Raw genomic sequence first — 19841 nt, 5'->3', positions numbered from 1 at the left:
CTCTCACACACACACACACACACACACTTTATCCTAGCCTGACCCCTTAAAAGCCTGAACACTCAGAGAATTTTCTTGTAGCCTCAGTCATTTCTTAGCTAGTTGTTACTATGGGCTGTAAAGTTAGAATCGACTTGTAGCACACTCTCCAGTGGGTTTCCAGAGGCTGTAAATCACACATGGGATTCCCCATCTTTCAACTGCTTGCCTTTGGGCTGGCAGGACAACTTCTTATCCCCGAGCTACCAGAGCTCCCTTCTTAACTAGTAACATTTATAAGTATTATCTTTTCTTCTCTGAGAGATGTAGGTCTTACAAGTCAGACTTCCTGAGTTCAAACGCTGACTCTACTGCTCATCAGCTTTGTGGCTTCGGCAAGCTGCCTTCTTTCCCTCATGTACAAAATGGGAGTAGAATAGAATATTTATTAAATATAAAAAAGCAAGCAACTGTTCAAAGAGCTTGGCTTCTAGTGAGCACCATATACACAATAGCTGCTATTAGGTGACTCATCAATGAGCAGAAAGGCATTGTTTTTGGTTTTTTGGGGGTTTTTTGTACCCTCAGTATTTCTCACCAAAAAGAGAACCTTGGACTTATGTAAGTCCATTTTTATATGAGAAGATGAATGTCTCTCACTATGTCGCATTCAAGCTTTCATTCCTGTAAGTCCCTCATATCATCCTGGGATGATGTTTTAACAGAACTTGGGGTGACAAACCTCTCCAGAGAGAAAGCTGACACATTCATCCTAAGACACCAAGATGATGGGTGACTTAGTAATTGGTGAAACATTCCTGGGTTTTTCTCACCTCCTTCTCCCCAAAAGGAAAAGCATTAAATAAACAATCTGAGGAACAGAGGAGACCACCCAGGTATTCAGTCTCCTGAAGTGAGAGTTGTCAGGCCAGTTAACCTCTTCAATGGAGCTGGATAACAAAGGGAGTCATAGGTTCCAGTGGATGAAAGCTCTTTGCCTTGCTCAGCTGGTTCGAATCCCCCAGCAGATCCTTAGGAGAAGATGGACAATCTCCTCCTGTATGATTTATAGCCTCCCACAAAAACCACTGAAGGGTCAGCTATTAGTCCATTCTGACCTGGGGACAATGAGTTTTTGAATTTCAAGTTTTTACAAGTCTCTCATGAGGTTACCTAGAAAAATATAGCACAAATCTACAGGCTTTGATAACCAATGACAATGTTAGTATCTTTTTAGGTCTTGTGGGGATTGTGGGGAGTGTCAGAGTTAAACAAGGATTTAACTCCCTTGATTTCCTGTCTCAGGGCCAAGTGCAGAGAAGGATACAGTGCAGGCACTGAGTATGTTCATTTAATAAATTTCTTTGATTTGTGCTAGGCAGACAGTTCATCTCCTTTGATTTGTGCTAGCCACTGCAGTTCTACCCACAAGCCCTGGTGACTTGGTGGATGAAGTTTTGTACTCCCAACAGAAAGGTTGGTGGTTTGATCCCACCGGCTGCTCCTAGAGAGAAAGTATGTGGTGGTTTGCTCCCACAAAAATTTACAGCCTCAAAGTGCAACAATGAATGAATGGAAATCCAAAGTCTCTGTAAATTTTCATTAAAATTAATAATAATAAAAAATGTTTAAAAAAGTTTACAGCCTCAGGAACTCCACTCCATCCTTTCAGGTCACTGCAAGTCAGAATTGACTCAAAGACCGTGGGGGTTTGGGGTGGTGGTTACACAGCAGTAAGGACTAGAACAGGGGTATGTATAGAATTCTAGAGGGATCTCAGCCACCAGTGACTAAAGGGGACTGAGGAAGCTTTCAAAGTTTGGATGAATGAGCAGTTTGTTAGGTGGTGGGAAGAAGGACAGGGTGGGCCTGGAACACAGGACCTTCTTTCTTGGAGGAGATGCCGCCAGTGCTCAGCCCACATCCCCCTGATGCCTTCCACTCCCACTGCCAGCACCAGGGTGTTCTTTGCCAGAGGGTTATTCTCAAGCCACCTAAACCTTCTGTCCTGCCTGAAGGGAGAATGGAAGAGGACATTTACAATCCCCCAGGAACAGATTTTAACCCGTAGGGAGGCAGGACCTGCACTATTTCCAGGACAAGATTAAACCCAAGTCACAAGTTACCCTTTATGGGACTTCCCTCCCCAATATTCTCCACTTCCTTTTCACCTCTCTTGCTCCTATCCATCCCCCCCGCCCCGTGTTGTCCAATAAATAATTTTCATACCAAACTAATGTGTATTTCTAAAATATTCAGCCTAATAAGCCTTGACAGTGAGCTCCAGAGCCAGACCATAGATTTTTTTTTTTTGTCTCCATGCTGTGCTAGGCACAGGCCACCCTTATTATTGTGTTGTTATGTGCAGTTACTCATAGCTTACTTTCCAGCGAGTTTGCAGAAGCCATAAAGCTCTCTCACTGGGGGAAACGGCTCATCTTTCTCCTGAGGAGCAATTGATAGATTCAAACCACATGCCTTTGGGTTAACAACATAGCTTCCTACCACTAGACCACCAGAGCTCCCTCAGGCCACTCAGGTGAAAACACTTATTATGACTACTAACTCTCGGTCCATAAATTCTGATCAGAGAGAGAGGAGAGGTCTCTGCCCAGCCCTCTGCATGCACCATTGCACGGGAGATGCCTCTGCTGCCTTTGACCTTCTCCTTGACCATTCCAGGACAACTGGACTATATCCCTCACTGCAGTGGCCATGGTAACTTTAGCCTCGAGTCCTGTGGCTGCATCTGCAACGAAGGCTGGTTTGGCAAGAACTGCTCGGAGCCCTACTGCCCCCTGGGCTGCTCCAGCCGAGGCGTGTGTGTGGACGGACAGTGCATCTGTGACAGTGAATACAGCGGGGAGGACTGCTCCGAGCTCCGCTGCCCGACGGACTGCAGCTCCCGGGGGCTCTGTGTGGACGGGGAGTGTGTATGCGAAGAGGCCTACACAGGCGAGGACTGCAGCGAGCTGAGATGCCCTGGGGACTGCTCGGGGAAGGGGAGATGTGTCAACGGGACCTGCTTATGTCAGGAGGGCTATGTTGGTGAGGACTGCGTCCAGAGGAGGTGTCCGAATGCCTGCAGTGGGCGAGGACACTGCCAGGAGGGGCTGTGCTTCTGTGACGAGGGCTACCAAGGCCCTGACTGCTCCGCAGGTAGGAAGGGGAACTCGCTGGGCTGTTTGGCAAGGGAAGCCCAGAAAACTAATTGGAGGTGGGAATAAGGGTGGCAGGGAAGGTTAGATTTAGAGAAAGTCATTCCCAATTGGGTTGTGCTCATTTGCTTTCAAGAGAGCTGATTTCATGAGCCCATCACTGTGTCAACAAAGCACACTGAAGACAAGGGAAAGGACAGGGATTATAAAAGATGAAGTTCATGAAGTATTGGGAAAAATAAAGGATAACTGTGATGATAACCTTCCACTGAGCTCGGTGGCAGAGGAGCGTGGAGAACAAGCCACAGGGCCACTTTATGCACAGCTATTTCCAACATGTAAGGTCTTTGAGAGCTCCTCCTGCTCCAAACCATCTCCCTCTTCTGGTATCATGTTCCAAACTCACCTCCTTTTCCAGTGCTACTGTGTCAGGTGATAGGTCATCTATGAGACACTCTGACTATCTTGGAATTCACAGTACAAGATGGTGTTAACTTGAGAAATGATCTGGTATGTCCATATGGTGAAAAACATTCATGGGCAAAGAACTAAACAGAAACAGAATTACAGTATGAAAAGCATCAAGCAGAAACTCATATTCTAGCCATTAGTACAGCATATTAAAAAGTCCTGGCTCACTTTGTTCCAGATGATTCTAGAATACATTGGAGCCCTCCCCATCAGTGGTATACACTGTGTCAAACTGATAGAAAAGTGATAAAAGAAAGGTCCAGTTCCAACGTTGGGAAAGTAACAGCATGCTTCTGTAACTGATGACTCTTCCCAAAATGAATCATATTTTTTTCATCATTCCATTGTCGTTCATCTTTTGCTGATCAAATCAATGGCAATTGTTGATATAGCTATGTTTTTAGCAAAAGGGATTAAACAATTGATCTCTTCCATTTAGTCTTCACTATAACAATAGGCTCCAAATGCTCAATGGGGAGATTTAAAAATGGAAAATGACAACAAACAAAACCCTGAGTAGAGCCCACCCCCATCCCCAAGTGGTCAATTCTAGAAATTTCTTTTGCCCAGTCCTCTGATGTAAGTTGAAGATGGGAGTCCTAGGCACTTTCACCAATGTTTTGTGCTTCAGCCTTATCAATGGCTGCCACAAACACAGCAGACGTTTCCGAACAAAGACCTTACAAGTGTGACTTCAGCCCAAATTCTCCCCAAAGACCAATGGCAAGAATGAGGAGGATAGCATTAATGCAGTGCTGGCGACTGGGGAGGGAACGGGTTTTTAAACGGACTTTATCACCCACATGTTCTGTCCTATTCCATTATCTCACTTAAACTCCCAGTTTTGTTAATGGAATTTAGGTATCCTTCTAAAAATATAAATAGTCATCATATCCATTGTTCCAAAGGCAAATTCAAGCAGAGCTTAAGTCTCATTGTTTCTGAATCTGACAGTTTTAGGCAGTTGAGTTAGTTCTAAAGTTAGTTCTAAGAGATAGCTATGAGGCCTTATCTGGAGGATGCTAGGAATCAGCTTGGGCCACCTCTGTGTAAGAATTCTATAGTATGCATACTCCTTAACAATGTTGATCATCACTGGACTGGACGTACGTGTCATGTCCTCAACTTGCTTTGGCACAGAGGTGGGTCTGTTTGCAAACAGAATCTTGATCCAAACTGAGTTGGAGATAAAACCTCATGGCCACCTCAGGGATGACTCCGCTGTCGCTAATTTAACCACCATTGAGGCAAGTCCAAACCAGGAGCACATTACCTCCAAGATGACACCTCTGTACTATCTGAGGAAGACCTCTGTAAGTCCACTTAAACTACTTTACAGGCCCCCAAAGAGGGTGAGAAAGGACAGTTGCATAATATCCATCTGTTTCTATAGCAACCCCGGAGCCACCATTCACTGCAGGAAGTACTGCTCTTAATGCCTGCCTTTTAAACCAAGTGCCACAGGTCTCTACCAGAGAAGTATCTAGGTCATTATCTAAAGTGCTACTTTGCTTGCTCTTTGTGAGAAGGCTGTGGGAGAGGGAGCTATTTATCTACTGTTTGACATTTCTGACCAAGTATACTCACTATAGCATTAATGCTCCCCTTGCCTACATGGGTGAAGAGAGGAAAGAGAAGAAAGTAGAAAAGTGAAGACATGGGGAGTCCCAAAAATATTGGTCATCCATTTCTCTTTAGCTAGGGCATGGAAATAGCCACCCAGTGTGTGGTTTGCATTCTGAAGCCCCCTAAGCTTTTGGAACTTGAATGCAATTGAATGGCGTTAGCAGCTCCATTATATCTGACTCTGACTTGGTGTGTCAACCGTTCTGCCTCAGTTCTCTGTCCTCGGCCCATATAAATAGAACAACAAAACATTCATGCACATGAACATTTAAAATAGACCTTAAGAATAAGCTACAAGGGACTAGTTGTTTTACAAATAGCAGTCCAGATAGAAAGATATCTCTCCTCCCCACCTTGGCCAGTTAGCTAATTAATGGTGGAGGAAGAATGAGAACCTCACCAATTTCTAAAAAATTTTAATGGTCTCCAGGATAACTAAGTAGAAGAGAATTAAAACAAAAAATGCTAAAAGCCACTCTCATGAAAGCTGAGCCCTGTCAAATGATTGGAAAAAAAATAAAATAAAATAGGTGTTAGAGATGGAAAAGAGACACACATTAAACCATTTGTCTGCATCTGCCCCATTAAAGGTAGTTAGGGCAGGAGCTGGCCAGTGAGTTGGCCAAAACTGCTGGTGAGTCAGCAGGATAAAAGAGCCATCAGAGCAGGGTCTTGGAACAATCCAGAAAGCTGTTCCCTGGACTTCAGTCAAACCTGCAGAGATTCATCACTGTCAACCTTCTGACTCTGCCGGGACTACTGTCAGCCGCCCCTTTGTCATCTAAAAACCACTTGCTCTTTGGAGCAAAACACATCAGAGAACTAACTCCAACAGCTTTCACCACACAAGGGCAAGCTATGTGCAGGATCCAAAGAGTCAATGACCTGGCATCTTTGCAGATAAGTGAGTCTGATCCCTCAAGCCACAGTTGATTTATTTTTGTCAGTTCCTTCTTTCCCAATTTTAAAAGATGGAACTAAAAGAAAAAAAAAATACAAGTAAGACTAAGGAAATTTTGCACCCACCACAAATGCTTTGAGTCAAGGCCTATCTTCATTTGATTTGTAGTTTAATAGTATTTAGTGCTTTAAGTCTTACTTTTACTCAACATATGTAGTTTTTGTTGATTACTGTGGAGTTGGCTCTTGACTTAAGATGACTTCAGGCACAACAGAACCAACTGCTACTAAAGGGAATCCAAACCTCCTACACAGAAAGTGAGAATTCTTCCCCTGAGCCCCTGATGCCTCTGCAGTCAGTGTACACAGCCATCAGGAAATTATATGGCAAGTGGTGAGGATCACCAAGGCATGGATCACAGGAGCACTGCTGCTATGAGCAACCCCATTTACTGCTTTCTCAGAGGCAAAGGCAGTGTCTAACAGTACACTTGGTTCTCAAGTCAAGTTGTCAAGATAAGAACATGTCCTACATCCCTTACTTACTTCCAAAACCCAGAATGCTCTGGTCAGATCCCCCTCCACTGCCTTTAATAGCTTTATTTTTCTAAAAGAAGGAACAAAAAAGGAACAGATGGACATATTCCAGATGCCCTAACTTGAAATTTGGAAAGGCCATTTCTGACACTCTAACAGCAGAAGTCTTACACAGGAAACTTGGAGTTAGAGCATTTAATCACAGTAGGCAGGAACTAAAGAACTTGTAGTAAAGAGTTTTCTTTCCTCTAGGAAAAACATTAGTCTAGAGATCACTTCCTATAAAAAGGAATGAATATTCCCTAATGAAGTTCAACTTGGGGAGGCAAGACAGGAGCAGTGTTTGATGAAACTGGGTTTCCTCATTTGTAAAAGTGAGATAATTAAGTCTACCTGATTTATCTCATGTTGGTTGTTTGTTGTTATGTGCCATCAAGTTGCCTGCGACTCATAGCGACCCTATGTACAACATCCCTAAACCCTGCTCTATTCTGTGCCAATCTCACTGTCTCTGACACACCTACCCCCATTCCCCCAGTCACTGAATTAATCCATTTCATCAAGGGTCTTCCCTTGTGCTATCTCATAGGGCTACTTAAAAGATGTTGTTGTGTTGTTCGTTGCCATCAAGTTGAGCATGACTCATAGCTACCCTTTGAACAAAAGTCCTGAAGCCTTTCTATAACTACCTTAATTTATTAAAGTTCAGATAGAATGTATGAACACATTTATAGACCATGAAATGCTATAAAAATGTAAAATAGTAGTATACATTGACTAAGAGGCCCTAGAGTTATTCTTTGTTACCTGTATGAATCCATTTCATCACCTATTAAATAAGGGCAACAGTAATACATGCCTTATAGGGTTGTGTAAGAGTGAAATGGGATAATCTGGTTGTCTCATTATCAAAAGAGATAAAGTATTTTGCATTTTGCCTATAGTGTAAAAAAAATTACATGAAATAACAGCAAGTGCTATAAATATATGAGTTCTTCTTCCCTTGGTTAAAAAAATCACATTGGGACATTATATAAGCTGTCCCAAAGACTCCAGGCACATTGGTGGTGGTGGTGTTAGGTGCTGTCAAGTTAAGTACAACTAATAGAGACCCTATAAACAAAAACTTTGAGCCCTGTTTTATTCTGTCATCCTCACACTTCCTGACACACAAGAGCCCATTGCAGCAGTCACTGTGTCAATCCACCTGGTTGAAGGTCTTCCTCTCCTTCACCAACCTTCCACCCTTCCCAACATCATGTCCTTCTCGAAGGAATAGCACCTTCTAGCAACATGTCCAAAGCATGTTAGGCAAAGACTCATAATTCTTGCCTCCAAAGACGTTCTTGCTGTACCTTCCCCAAGACTTATCTGTTTGTTCTCTTGGCCATCCATGGAATGTTCAGTGCTCTACTCCAACACCACAGCTCAAATGCATCAATTCTTCCATTATCCTTATTTGTTGTCCAGCTCTTAGATGCATAGCAAGTGCTTGCTATGCTCTAGGTATAGATCTATGAAAATTATAAATTATACAAACTTATATAATTTGATAGTTCAATTATTTATATTTTAATTATGCTTATTTAGTTTTGTAAAATTTAAAATTGTATTTTTAATGTTTTGTTTCATTCTTCATTTCCCATCAAAGGAAGATCTTTTGTTGACCATTGTACCCAATGAATAGCTAGCCTAGTGAGCTAAGGAGCTGTGCTGCCAACCCAAAGACTCATGGTTTGAATCCATCAGTTGCTTCACAGAAAGAATATGGGCAATCCCTTCCTATACTATTTACAGCCTCTGAAAAACGGCTGGAGAATCAGCTAGGAGTCATTTCTGACTTGACACAATGAGAGACATAGTTTGCAGCAAAAGCAACAAAAGATAATTTTGTTGTTGTTGTTGTTGTTCTCAGATGCTCTTGAGCCTGGTCCAACTCATAGCAACCCCATGGACCCACAGGACAAAACACTTGTCTGCTCCCAGGCCAGCCTCACGATTGCAGCTCTGCTTGAGCCCATTGTTGCAGCCGGTGTGACTCTCTCTCCTTGAAGGATACCCTCTTTTATATCTTCTAACCCTCTACTTTACCACCCTAATTTAGAAAAACTCAACTTCTAGCATATTGTATACGTCCTTAATTTCTATTCCAGGAGTCAGATTCATTGAAGGGCTCCCCATCTCCTTATTTGTCAAAGATTTGAGGGTGCATGTGTGTACATACACCAAGGAGCCCTGATAGCATCACAGATGAAACATTGGGCTGCTAACCAGAAGTCAACAGTTCAAATCCATCAACTGCTCTCTGGGAGAAATATGAGACAGTTTGCTCCCTTAAGATTACAGCCTCAGAAATAGTTAAGGACCAGCTCTAGTCTGCCTGAGAGTCCACTCTATGAGTTGGAAATGGCTTGATGGCCATGAGTTGGTGAGTGGGAGTGCACATGGCAGAGGCAGCATGCACTGTTCCTCATATGGCCCTGTGAAAAGCACCTGACCTACTCAGTCCTATTTCCCTTGGAGTGAAAGAGTGAGACTACCCGGCGGAGAAGCCAGCAGCATTGCTTAAATTAATCAAAGCCTCCCCTCCATATAAACTTAAGAACGAATTATGATCATTCAAATATTAGCCTACTCTTTGATTTAATCTGTGGGAAGGTCCCATTATAGGTGCACTGGCTAGCCTCCTAATTGGTCTTAAAGTTTCAATTATTTAAAGCTCTCCTGGCGAAAGCAAGGGAGACATCATAAATGGTTCTTTCACTGAGGCTTGATCTTTGGAAATCCTTTCAGCAGGATTTAAGAAGGAAGATAGAATAGCGAAGCACAGTCCTCGAGAATGCTTCTATCATATCACCCTAAAATTAAGGCTAATAAAAATGAGCTGAGCATAAGTTATATTCTCTTTGGAATTTAAACAATCTCTCTCTCTTTTTTTTTTTACTTTGAGAACTGACTATATTTATTCAATGAGATCTTTTCAAAGTTCATCCATGTTGTTGCAGGCAACAATCTCTTTTTTAAAGTACTAGTTTGACTTCTTGTATTTTGTAGGATAACTTTAAAAAAAGAAAAAATGCTGTGAAGTCAACCCTGACTCATGGTGACGCTATAGGACAGAGTAGAGACCACTCCTGTCCTATTGGTTTCCATGAGCCTGAACAGGCATGCCGCAAAGATCCTGCACTCCATTTCAGACCTCTGTTGTTGCTGTTAAGAGCTGTGGAGTTGGTAGCAACCCATGACTGACCCTCCACCAGGTTTTCAGAGACTATATTGCACAGGAGAGGTGGCCCATTTTTTCTCTTGTGGAGCAGATAGTGGATTCAAACCACATCCTTTTGGGTTGACAGTGCAACTCTGGCCACTAGGCCACCAGAGCCCCCTACAATAAAGCAAATATTGTTATAAAGCATGTCACCCAAATGTTTGGTTTCCCAATCAATATAAAAATTATGTTTATACTAGTTGTGCTGCCAAACCCAAAGACACACATGGTTCAAATTCAGCACCTGCTCTGGAAGAGAAAAAGGGGCAAGTTCCTTTCGTGCAATTTACTGTTCCTGAAAACCCACTGAAGGGTCGCCTATATGTCAGTTCTCACTCCATAGTACACACAACAGATCTTAACCCTACCTCGTGCCATCCTCATCATCTCTGACACACTAAGCCTACAGCAATAGTCACTGTGTCAGTCCATCTTGTTAAGGGTCTTCTTCCCCATTCCTGACTCTTGATCTTTCCAAGCATGATCTCCTTTTCCTAGGACTGGCCTCTTCTAAAAACATGCCCAAGTATGTGACATGAAATTTTACTATCTTTGCCTTCAAAGAGAACCTTGGATACTCCCTTTCCAAGACACACTGGTTTATTTTTTTGTCAGTCTGTGGGATGATCAGCACTCTTCTCCAACATCACAACTCAAAGACATTAGTTCTTCTTATTTGCTGTCTGACATTCAGGTGCACAGCAAGTAATTGAAAGGATCATAGTTTGGATTAGGTGCACCTTAGTCTTCAGACTGACATCTTTGCTTCTCAGCACTTTGGAGGTTCCTGACAGCATACTCTAACCATCCACATAGAATTTGGGTGTTATCAAGTAAATCCAGTCTTGCATACAAAATAAATACACAAATAGCGTTATGAAAAGCTTTGGAATGTTGTAAGAATTATCAAAATGTGGCACAGAGATGCAAAGTGAGCTCGTGCTGTTTGGAAAAGAGTGTCAATAGTCATGCTCCCCACTGGGCTGCCACAAACCTTCTATTCGTGAAGAGTGTATTATCTTCAAAGTGCAGTAAAACAAGATACACCTGTAAATATTTATGAATGAAGCCTGCCACATCGTTCTCCCATGAAGCAGCTAACAGGTTCAAAACCACTGGTCTATGACTTAGCAGCCAAGTACATATGGTACATACCACTGAGCTTTTCACAACATAACTAAGAATGACTCTTCCACTAGCCAGATCAGATATGGAGTCTCTTGATGTTTTGGTGACAATAACTTATTTAACCACAAAAACTGTGGCAGCTAGTTCTTTGAAGGAGAAGAATGATTCATAGTATTTGCCTTTCTATTCTTCCTCCATGGTCAATTTCTGACTACCAACATTACATTATTAAAAACGAAACTGAAGAGAGATATGCAGGAGCATACAACAATATAGTCTTTTCATCACCCAGATACAATGCAAGTCAATTATCTTCACTGCATTGATAATAGCAACTTGTTGTGAAATAATTTTAAAATCATGTTTTCTGCATATTTCTTTGTCTTTTGATATAATTTCTCTTTTACTAACAGGAGCATTTAACAAGCATCTTGCAAAATCAGAAAATTTAGAGTTCAGCTTTCATGAGCCCATTGGAGCTGGCTCCAGCACTCCACTAGCATATTGCCCCAGGGAGACAAGGGAAAGATAAAAACTTCTCTATAAAGAAAGTTAATAATCACTCAAGGCCGCTGAGCCCAGCGAATGCGTGTAGACATGGTGTGTGGGGTGAGAGGTGGAGCAGCGAAGTTGAGTCCAGCCTGGGGAAGGCAGTCCTCTGAGCTCATGCTGTCTGTGTATTGCCTCCTGGTAGTTGCCCCTCCAGAGGACTTGCGAGTGGCTGGTATCAGCGACAGGTCCATTGAGCTGGAATGGGACGGGCCGATGGCAGTGACGGAATATGTGATCTCTTACCAGCCGATGACCCGGGGGGGCCTCCAGCTCCAGCAGCGGGTGCCTGGAGATTGGAGTGGTGTCACCATCACGGAGCTGGAGCCAGGTCTCACCTACAACATCAGCGTCTACACTGTCATTAGCAACATCCTCAGCCTCCCCATCACTGCCAAGGTGGCCACCCGTACGTACCATCCCCCCTTCCTGCTTCATTTTTCTTTTCCCCTACATGAGACCATGGGCATTCATGATAGTAGTGTCTTTTCTTAATTCTTCAGGGATGCCTGCAGTTTCACCACTTTTGAGGGGAAGGGCTTCAGTTATGGCCCACTTAAGAAAGGGGGGATATCCTTCAAAAGTTATTTCTGATCAGAAAGGTTTCCAAATCCAGGCAGCTCCCATACCATACATTTCAGAGCCAAAAGAACAAGAAGTGCTTTTGTTATTGAGGACTTACTTATTAAGAGCCAGCTTCGAATTGGAAATCAAATAAAGCATGACATTTATCTGGACATTTAAGCTAGTTTGGAATTCAGAAGATGCAAAACAGAATATATAAGAAACAAGTGCTAAGTGGTGTGTCAAGGAGCTTGGTGGCACCGTGATGCTAACTTAAAGTCAGGGGGTTCAATCTATAAGCTGTCCAGCAGGAGAAAGGTAGACAGCATCATCCTGTAAAGATTTACTGCCTCAAAAACCCAATGTAGGGTTGCTAAGAGTCAGATTTGACTCAATAACAATGGTTTTGTTCAAATAGTATGTCACAGATTATAAGAATACAGCAGAGTTGGAGGACTGGAGTCTTATTTCAAAACCAGAAATAACAACATCCACGTCTCAAAAAGAATTGGCATCATTTCTTTATGCTCCTTTGTTTTGCAAAAGAACCTGACAGCCTTTTAAAAAAAAATCATTTGTTTAATTGTTATTTTGTGTTGACAATCCATTTGACTATACAGTTTGAGATTTCAGAGTATAACTCAGAGTCAGTAAGAAAGAGAGAGAGCAGGCTAAATTGTGTTCCTGAAAGACAATGAACAGGTTTTGTGGGGTTTGTTTAAAAAGATTTTTAACTAGGATGAGATGATAGGATCCTATTAACATGCATTTATATTATTTACATGTTTTTTTAGGGAGCTCTGCTGGTCTAGTGGTAAGAAACTGTCCTGCAATCCCAAAGGCATGTGTTTCAAATCCTTCTCCTTAGGAGGATGGGCAATCTCTTCCCATGTGATTTACTGCCTCTGAATATCTACTGGGGGATTATCTATGGGTTGGTTCTGACTCAATGCACCCAACAACACAAATATGTTTATTTAAGCATAGAAAAGGATGCAAATTTTCATATAAATTATTAATATTGACTATATCAAAGAGCGAACTAAGAAAGATGGGAAAGTACTGGGCTTTCCCCCCCCTATATACAGTTCTGACTTCTTAAATTGTTACAGTGAAACAGTCTTACTTCTGATTTTCACACACCAGAAGGAGGATTTACAAAGAAATGTAGGCCAGCAAAGTTGCAAGTGGTGAGAATGCCACACTACTACCACCTCCTCCCCCAAACCTACCACACTTAACTGCCATGCACCCAAATATATGTGTGTCTCAGGAGAGAAGTCTTTGGAGAGTATCTAGGAAAGGGGGATGAAAAGAGAGTGACAGAGATTTTACATCAACAGAAAACCAGAGCAAGAGATGAATGACCACAAAACATAAATACAAAATGCAAACTCGTTGCTGTCATGTGGTCTTGATTTGCAGTAACCCCTCTATTCAGTGTCTGAGGCTGTAAATTGTAATGGGAAAAGACTACCCAGCTCTCCTCCTCAGAGTTGCTGTTGTATTCAAACTGCTAGAGATGCCCGGCTTTTGGGTTAGCAGCACAGCCTGTGGCCTACTCCAGAGAAATGTGGGCCCCTTCAGACTCGCAGAGCACCTGGTCAGTCATTGGGAATTATCACCAAACACAGGAGGAAGAAGGCGAGTTCATTTTATGTAAGTCTCAGATGAAAAGATGCCTAGATTACAAATGCAGTAAGAGTTTATCTGGAGGCTCCAGAGATTCCATTGAGCTTTGTAGGAAGCTCAAGAGAAGGACAGGTAGGAGGAAAGAATTTAAGAAGTCATCCTGCCCTTTTATATTTTTGGCTATAAAATTTGTTATAATGTTGGGCCTCCCCTATGAATGCCTGTTAATACGCTTAGAATCATCTCTGTTTCTGCTTGACCTTAATTTTTTCTTTCTTTTTAATCATTTTGGTGCCCAAGAACTAGTTTTAAACATCTGCAAGGATTGTGCACAGAGGCAGGTCACCATCTGCTGCTTTTCCCACCTTGCTGTGGGGGAGTCACCATCTCTGGTGCCTGGCCTGATTCCCATTGTGTCCTCTCTGATTCACATGCACATGCAGGGATGAGGTTCTCATCTCCTATGCCATTCACTGGGCCAACCGAGGGCATCCCCTCTAGCAAAACCATGCAACCTCACCTGACATGATTTCTAGCAGGTTCTGAGTCAGCTTTGCCTTTCCATGAGAAGTATCAGGAAGCTTCTGGACAGCAAGGATGGAAATCTGTCCGTTTTCCAATGGGAATATCCCACGCGAGGCAGGGCTAAAATGAAAACAGGCTCCCTGGGGAACTGAGAAAAGTCATGCTATCCTATCTCAGGACTGGTAATTGGAATTCCATTGGGACAAACATACTTCCACCTCACTGATCCTGTGTATGTGTAAGTGTACGTGTACGTGTATGTGTATGTGTGGTGGGAGGAAGGGGCCAGAGGCAGAAAGAGGAGGAGATTAGGAGAAGAGGAGCAGAAAATAAGAAAAATGAGGCAAAGGCAGAAGAGGGAGTGAAGGGAGAAGTAGTGAATGAGAGAAGAGAGGAATATGGCTGGAATAAAAGAGAAGACAGTGAACTGAGATGGGGAAAAAAGCCAAGCATCTGCCCTTGTCCCCTGTATGTGCCCTTACTTTACATGGGTCCAAAGAAATGAAAATTTCCGATCATCCTAGTTTAAATTTTCCAAATAAAGTACTCGTAATGCACATCAGATAACCAAGACCGGCACTGCGTCGTCACTCTTCCTATCCACCTTTAGCCAGCCCTCTGTGGCTCCTTTATCCTCCATGTAGAATGAGACCTCTTGAGAAGCTTCCTAAGACAGTGTTCAAACTCTCTGGAGGGAGACATTCTATTAAATATTGAAATGTGTCACACCAGTAAGAGGAGAATAGAACCTTTTTAATAATAGATGCAATAATAAGTAGTAGAAAGTCTTCAAAATTATGTATTGGATCGCATTTGGTAAATTTGCTCACCTGCCAACACTCAGCATCAGGCCCCAGTGGAGGGGCCAGTCCTGCATTGAGCTCACTCTCCTCAGGATAAGCTTAGAGCTACCTGCTCTCTGGCTTCACAGTCATGGCTTGGAGGGCGTTCACCAAGACAAGATATAGGGGATGCTCTCTGCCCTGCTGGGAATAGCCATGACATTGTCCCCCCCACCCCATTCCTGTGTTCCAGATCTTTCCACGCCTCAAGGGCTCCAATTCAAGAGGATCACAGAAACCACCGTGGAGGTGCAGTGGGAGCCCTTCTCATTTGCCTTTGATGGGTGGGAGATCAGCTTTATTCCAAAGGTAATACCCACCGAGCAGGCTGCTCAACGCCCTTCCTGGAATACGTACATCCTTAGTTTAGGATAAAGAACAGCAAGAAAAGTGCTATCTAATGGCCTCTATTATTCCAATAAGGAAGGTACCCTGATGATGCCACTGTTAAATGTTCTCCTACTAACTGATAAGCTGGTGGTTCAAACTCACCCAGTGGCTCAACAGAAGAAGGGTGTTGGACATCCGCTGCTGTGAAAATTGCAGTCTTAGTCATTGACCCACCTTGGGTTTGTTTTTGTGTATGATGTGAGGTGTTAGTCTTGCTTGAGTTTCTATAATTGTTTTCCAATTTTACCAACACCATTTGTTAAACAGGGTTTTGTTTCTCTACTTAAATGATTTCATCTCCTTGTCAAAAATCAGTTAACTGTAGATAGATGCACTGATTTCTGAGTTCTCAATTGTATTCCATTGATCGATGTGTCTATCACCATGTGGTCTTTGCCACCACAGCTATAAAGTAGGATTTGAGGTTAGGGAGGGAAATGCTGAGTGGAATATCTCAGTAACAAAAGAACAAATACTGCATAACACCACTCTTATAAAACAGGACTGACATGCGATTTGGGAAGAAACTAAGAAAAGAGGAAATAAATAATGATTTATTAATTGAAGCAGATGAAGGAAACAACTGTTAAAAATATATATGCTTAGGCATTATTTGTATTATAAGAGTCCAGAATAATAGGTGCATAGCAAAGTGGACTGGAGGAGGGAGGAAATTGTGCAACAATGAGTGTTTTCTTCCTAAAAAAAAATAAAATAGTGAACTAGGTGGGTAGGGAGGAAAATGTGTCTCAATTAATGACTGAACATCCAATTTTTCTGTAAACTTTCATAACAATCGCAATTTAGAAATTTAAACAAAAATAAAATAAAAATTTAAAAAAAAGAAAATTGCAGCTTTAGAGAACACTATGAGATACTTCCACTCTGCTATGTGGAGTTACTATAAGTAGAAAACAGACTCAAGGGCATCCAACGACAATTCCATCAATCGCATTAGGGTGCAAAATGACATTGGGGGGAGGCCTGAGATGTAGACTATTTTCTTCTCAAGTGATGACTACCTAACAAAAATGACCACAAGCCAAACTCCCTGGTGTTGAATAGCAGGGGGATTCAGGAAGCAGCTGTCAGCTCCATCTCTCAGCTCTAAAGGCTCCAGGGTTTGGCTAACTGTGATGTGAACTAGTCAGAAAGTTAGATCCTCATCAAGTTGGAACTTCCCTTTAGGCTCTTAGGAAAGACAAGCTCAGTTAGTTGCATTTCTGTTACAGGCAGCTGCCAACAAAATCAGCCTGCATAACTTCAACCTCTAAAGTTTGGAGAGATAATACAAAGCACCTGGCTTCCCTGAGTTTTTCTTAATGAATTTATAACCTTTTAACTGAGCACAAAAATTCTCTAAAACAGATTAAATTGTCAGTCTTTGAGTTTAAAAGCACCCTAAGATTCTTTCCCCCCCCCTTCAAAGAAGTATTTCTTTTTAAAAATTATTTTTTTCCAAGTTGCCAGAGCTGCCTGGTTCTAATGTATTGACCTTACCAGTATTCTCACAAACGGAGCCATTTTTGATAGTATATAGGTGTGGTGGCCGAGTAGTAAGGAGTTCTGCTGCCCACCCGAAGGCAGGAGTTTGAACCCTCCAGTTGCTCTGAGGGAGGAAATTGGACAATCTTCTCTTCTGTAATTTATAGCCTCTGAAAATCCTTGTGAAGCTTAACTATGAGTCAGCTTCTACTGAATGACAATGAGTTGAGTTTTGATACTTTAGTCAAATCTCTTGCCTCTTTCTTCATCCTTCAACCTCAAAGAGCCTTTCCTATTTCCAGTTATTTGTCAGACTGATGTCATTTTTAATGACAAAGGACATCTTTTTTTGGCTAGCATACTATAATTTCACCAGTCTCTTACTTCACAACTCTTAGAACCATGAACTATTGGAGCTACAAGAGACTTTCAAGATCAGAATCGCACCTCTCATTTTATACTGTGTTCACTTTACAGAAACCAGGAGCCAGTGAGCTTAGATGACATCCCTTAGGTTAAGATGAAAACCCAGGTCTCCACTTCCTAGTCTGGGGCTCTGTCCTGTCAGCTAGAGGTCACTCTCTCTGTCGTGTGTAGTCATGTCATGACAAGCTAACTGCGTGTTAGCACACAGTCTTACAGGCTTTCAAGGTGCAGCTTGCTGTTAATTGCAGTTGAGTCAGTTCTTATTCATGGAGTAGAAGTAGATTTCAAGCTTGTGACTTGCTAGAAGATCATCAAGCATGTCTCCTAAGAAGCCTCTGAGAGGTTTTAACTACCAAGGTTTTTTGTTAATAGTTGAGGGCTTACCTAGTTGTACCACCAGTCTCACATACTTAGTTGACAGGACCAAGAAAGTACAGACTTAAAGGATAAAGACTCTTGTCACCTGCTACTCAGAAAAAAAAAATGATGCCAGGCTTGCCTGTTTTGCACCCAATATGTGCAACTGAATAAGAGAGAGAAGAGCCAAGGCAGACCAAGGTCAAACATATGGTTCCATGGAGTACCAGCTCTTGATCTATAGGTCGAGACCACTGGGGAATATTTATTAGACTGATTTGTAAAAGTATGACTAGAACTCTTATACAGGGCACTCTAGTGATGTGAACAGAGAGAAGGTCATAAGGGCAGGTCAGGAAAAGGTCCCTCATGTCTCCTGCACCTCCTGGGACACTACGGAACATACTTTGATGATCCAACATCATCAAAATGACCTTTCTCATTTACTCTGATACCAATTATTTTCTTTCCTCTCATTTCCATATTGTTTTTTTGTTCCCTACTTCCTTCTTCTTATCTTTGTACTTCACAGTCAATGTGTCACTGAGTCCTAGCTTATCTACGTTTAGGGAAAACAACATATTGACAGATTTGTGCACAAAACCATGAGAAACCTCAGATACAGCAAAATCTAGTTCCAGCTCATAAAAAAATGGAGCATCTTAGTTTAAAATACATTATATGTGTATATAAAGGTATTTACATATATTCGCACACAACTCTGCCCTCCTAAATAGCTAAGGGCATACTCATCAAGACTTTTTAAAAAAAAAATCTGATGGATGTTAACTGTAACTATCATACACTTAATCTTTGGCAAGAGTCACTCTGCATCACCTCATGACTAATTTTTACTGGCAAACTCAACAAACACAGGAAAAGCCCCCAAAAAAGTTCTTAAAAATGCCTTCTCCATTGCCAAACCCTCATAAAATAGTGGTCGTCCTTTTGTGCCTGTTGAGCATTGTTCCTGGCCCGAGACATTCAGCAGTCAGAAACAAACACAGCCCCATTTTTAATTCTCAAACCATGGTCAGTGTCCCACATCCTCATCTTCTTTCTCTTATCAAATGTCTCTCCCATTGATTTTTCCCCCCCTTTCTCTGCTCTTCTCTTTCCCCCCCACCTCCCTCCAGAATAATGAAGGAGGGGTGATTGCCCAGCTCCCCAGTGATGTCACTTCCTTCAACCAGACAGGCCTGAAGCCTGGGGAGGAATACATTGTCAATGTGGTGGCTCTGAAAGAGCAAGCCCGGAGCCCCCCGACCTCAGCCAGCGTCTCCACTGGTAAGTGTTCAGCCCCTCTCCCTATGGCTGCCTGATAGCTCGTTCATAAAACAGGACTGGAGAATCTCCCTCCCAAGAAGTGGAAGGACAAAAGGCACTAAGATTCTTCCCAGACCTGAGAAGGATTTGGGTAACCTGGAGGCGGAGCTACTTCATCTGATGCTTCACAGAGCATCTGTATTTCTCTTTATCCTCACAATTGTGGAAATCTGGGAGTGTAATTCATCTCATCTTTATCGTCAGTGGCCTCATCTGTCAGTCCTGGTGCCGTGAGCTTTGGAACCAGGTCGAGTTGACTTATTAATTACTTATTATGGTATTTGAGGAAAGCCACCTAAATATTTCCAAACTTCCATGAAGAACAATAATGAGAAACAATACTATGTCCACCAGTGAGCTAAAAGAAGGCTATATGTAACACTTTATTAATGAAAGAAATTCCCCAATACTTACTAACTATGCATGTACCCAAAGAACGCACGTAGAAGTTAAAGCAGTAGGAATCAAGTTTGGTGGGCAGAGCTAGAGGGTGAAGGAATGAGGAAATACGTAGTTGGGACCTGGAAAGGTGGGATAATGATGGGTATGGGTTGTTCTTGTTGTTGTTGTTATGTGCCGTCGAGTCGTTTGCGACTCATAGCAACCCTATGCACAACAGCCCTAAACCCTGCTCTATCTTGCGCCAACCGCACCGCCTCTGACACACCCATCCCGATT

The 19841-nt window shown here is 42.4% G+C and overlaps 1 protein-coding gene across 1 annotated transcript in view; it reads left to right on the top strand.

The window, feature by feature from the left end:
• Nucleotides 1–19841, top strand: part of TNR (tenascin R) — a 105377-nt gene that overhangs the window by 1254 nt on the left and 84282 nt on the right. Inside the window, exons 2-5 of the mRNA XM_006887710.1 lie at nt 2662–3138; nt 11762–12025; nt 15373–15488; nt 18974–19124. Coding sequence (XP_006887772.1) covers nt 2662–3138; nt 11762–12025; nt 15373–15488; nt 18974–19124 — 1008 coding nt within the window. The remainder of the gene's footprint in view (nt 1–2661; nt 3139–11761; nt 12026–15372; nt 15489–18973; nt 19125–19841) is intronic.

The sequence above is a fragment of the Elephantulus edwardii genome, unplaced genomic scaffold (genome assembly GCF_000299155.1).
Source record: "Elephantulus edwardii isolate Elephantulus edwardi_28Jun2011 unplaced genomic scaffold, EleEdw1.0 scaffold00061, whole genome shotgun sequence".
NCBI lineage: Eukaryota > Metazoa > Chordata > Mammalia > Macroscelidea > Macroscelididae > Elephantulus > Elephantulus edwardii.
The sequence above is the reverse complement of the archived record's forward strand: the minus strand, read 5'-3'. Positions and strand labels throughout refer to the sequence as shown.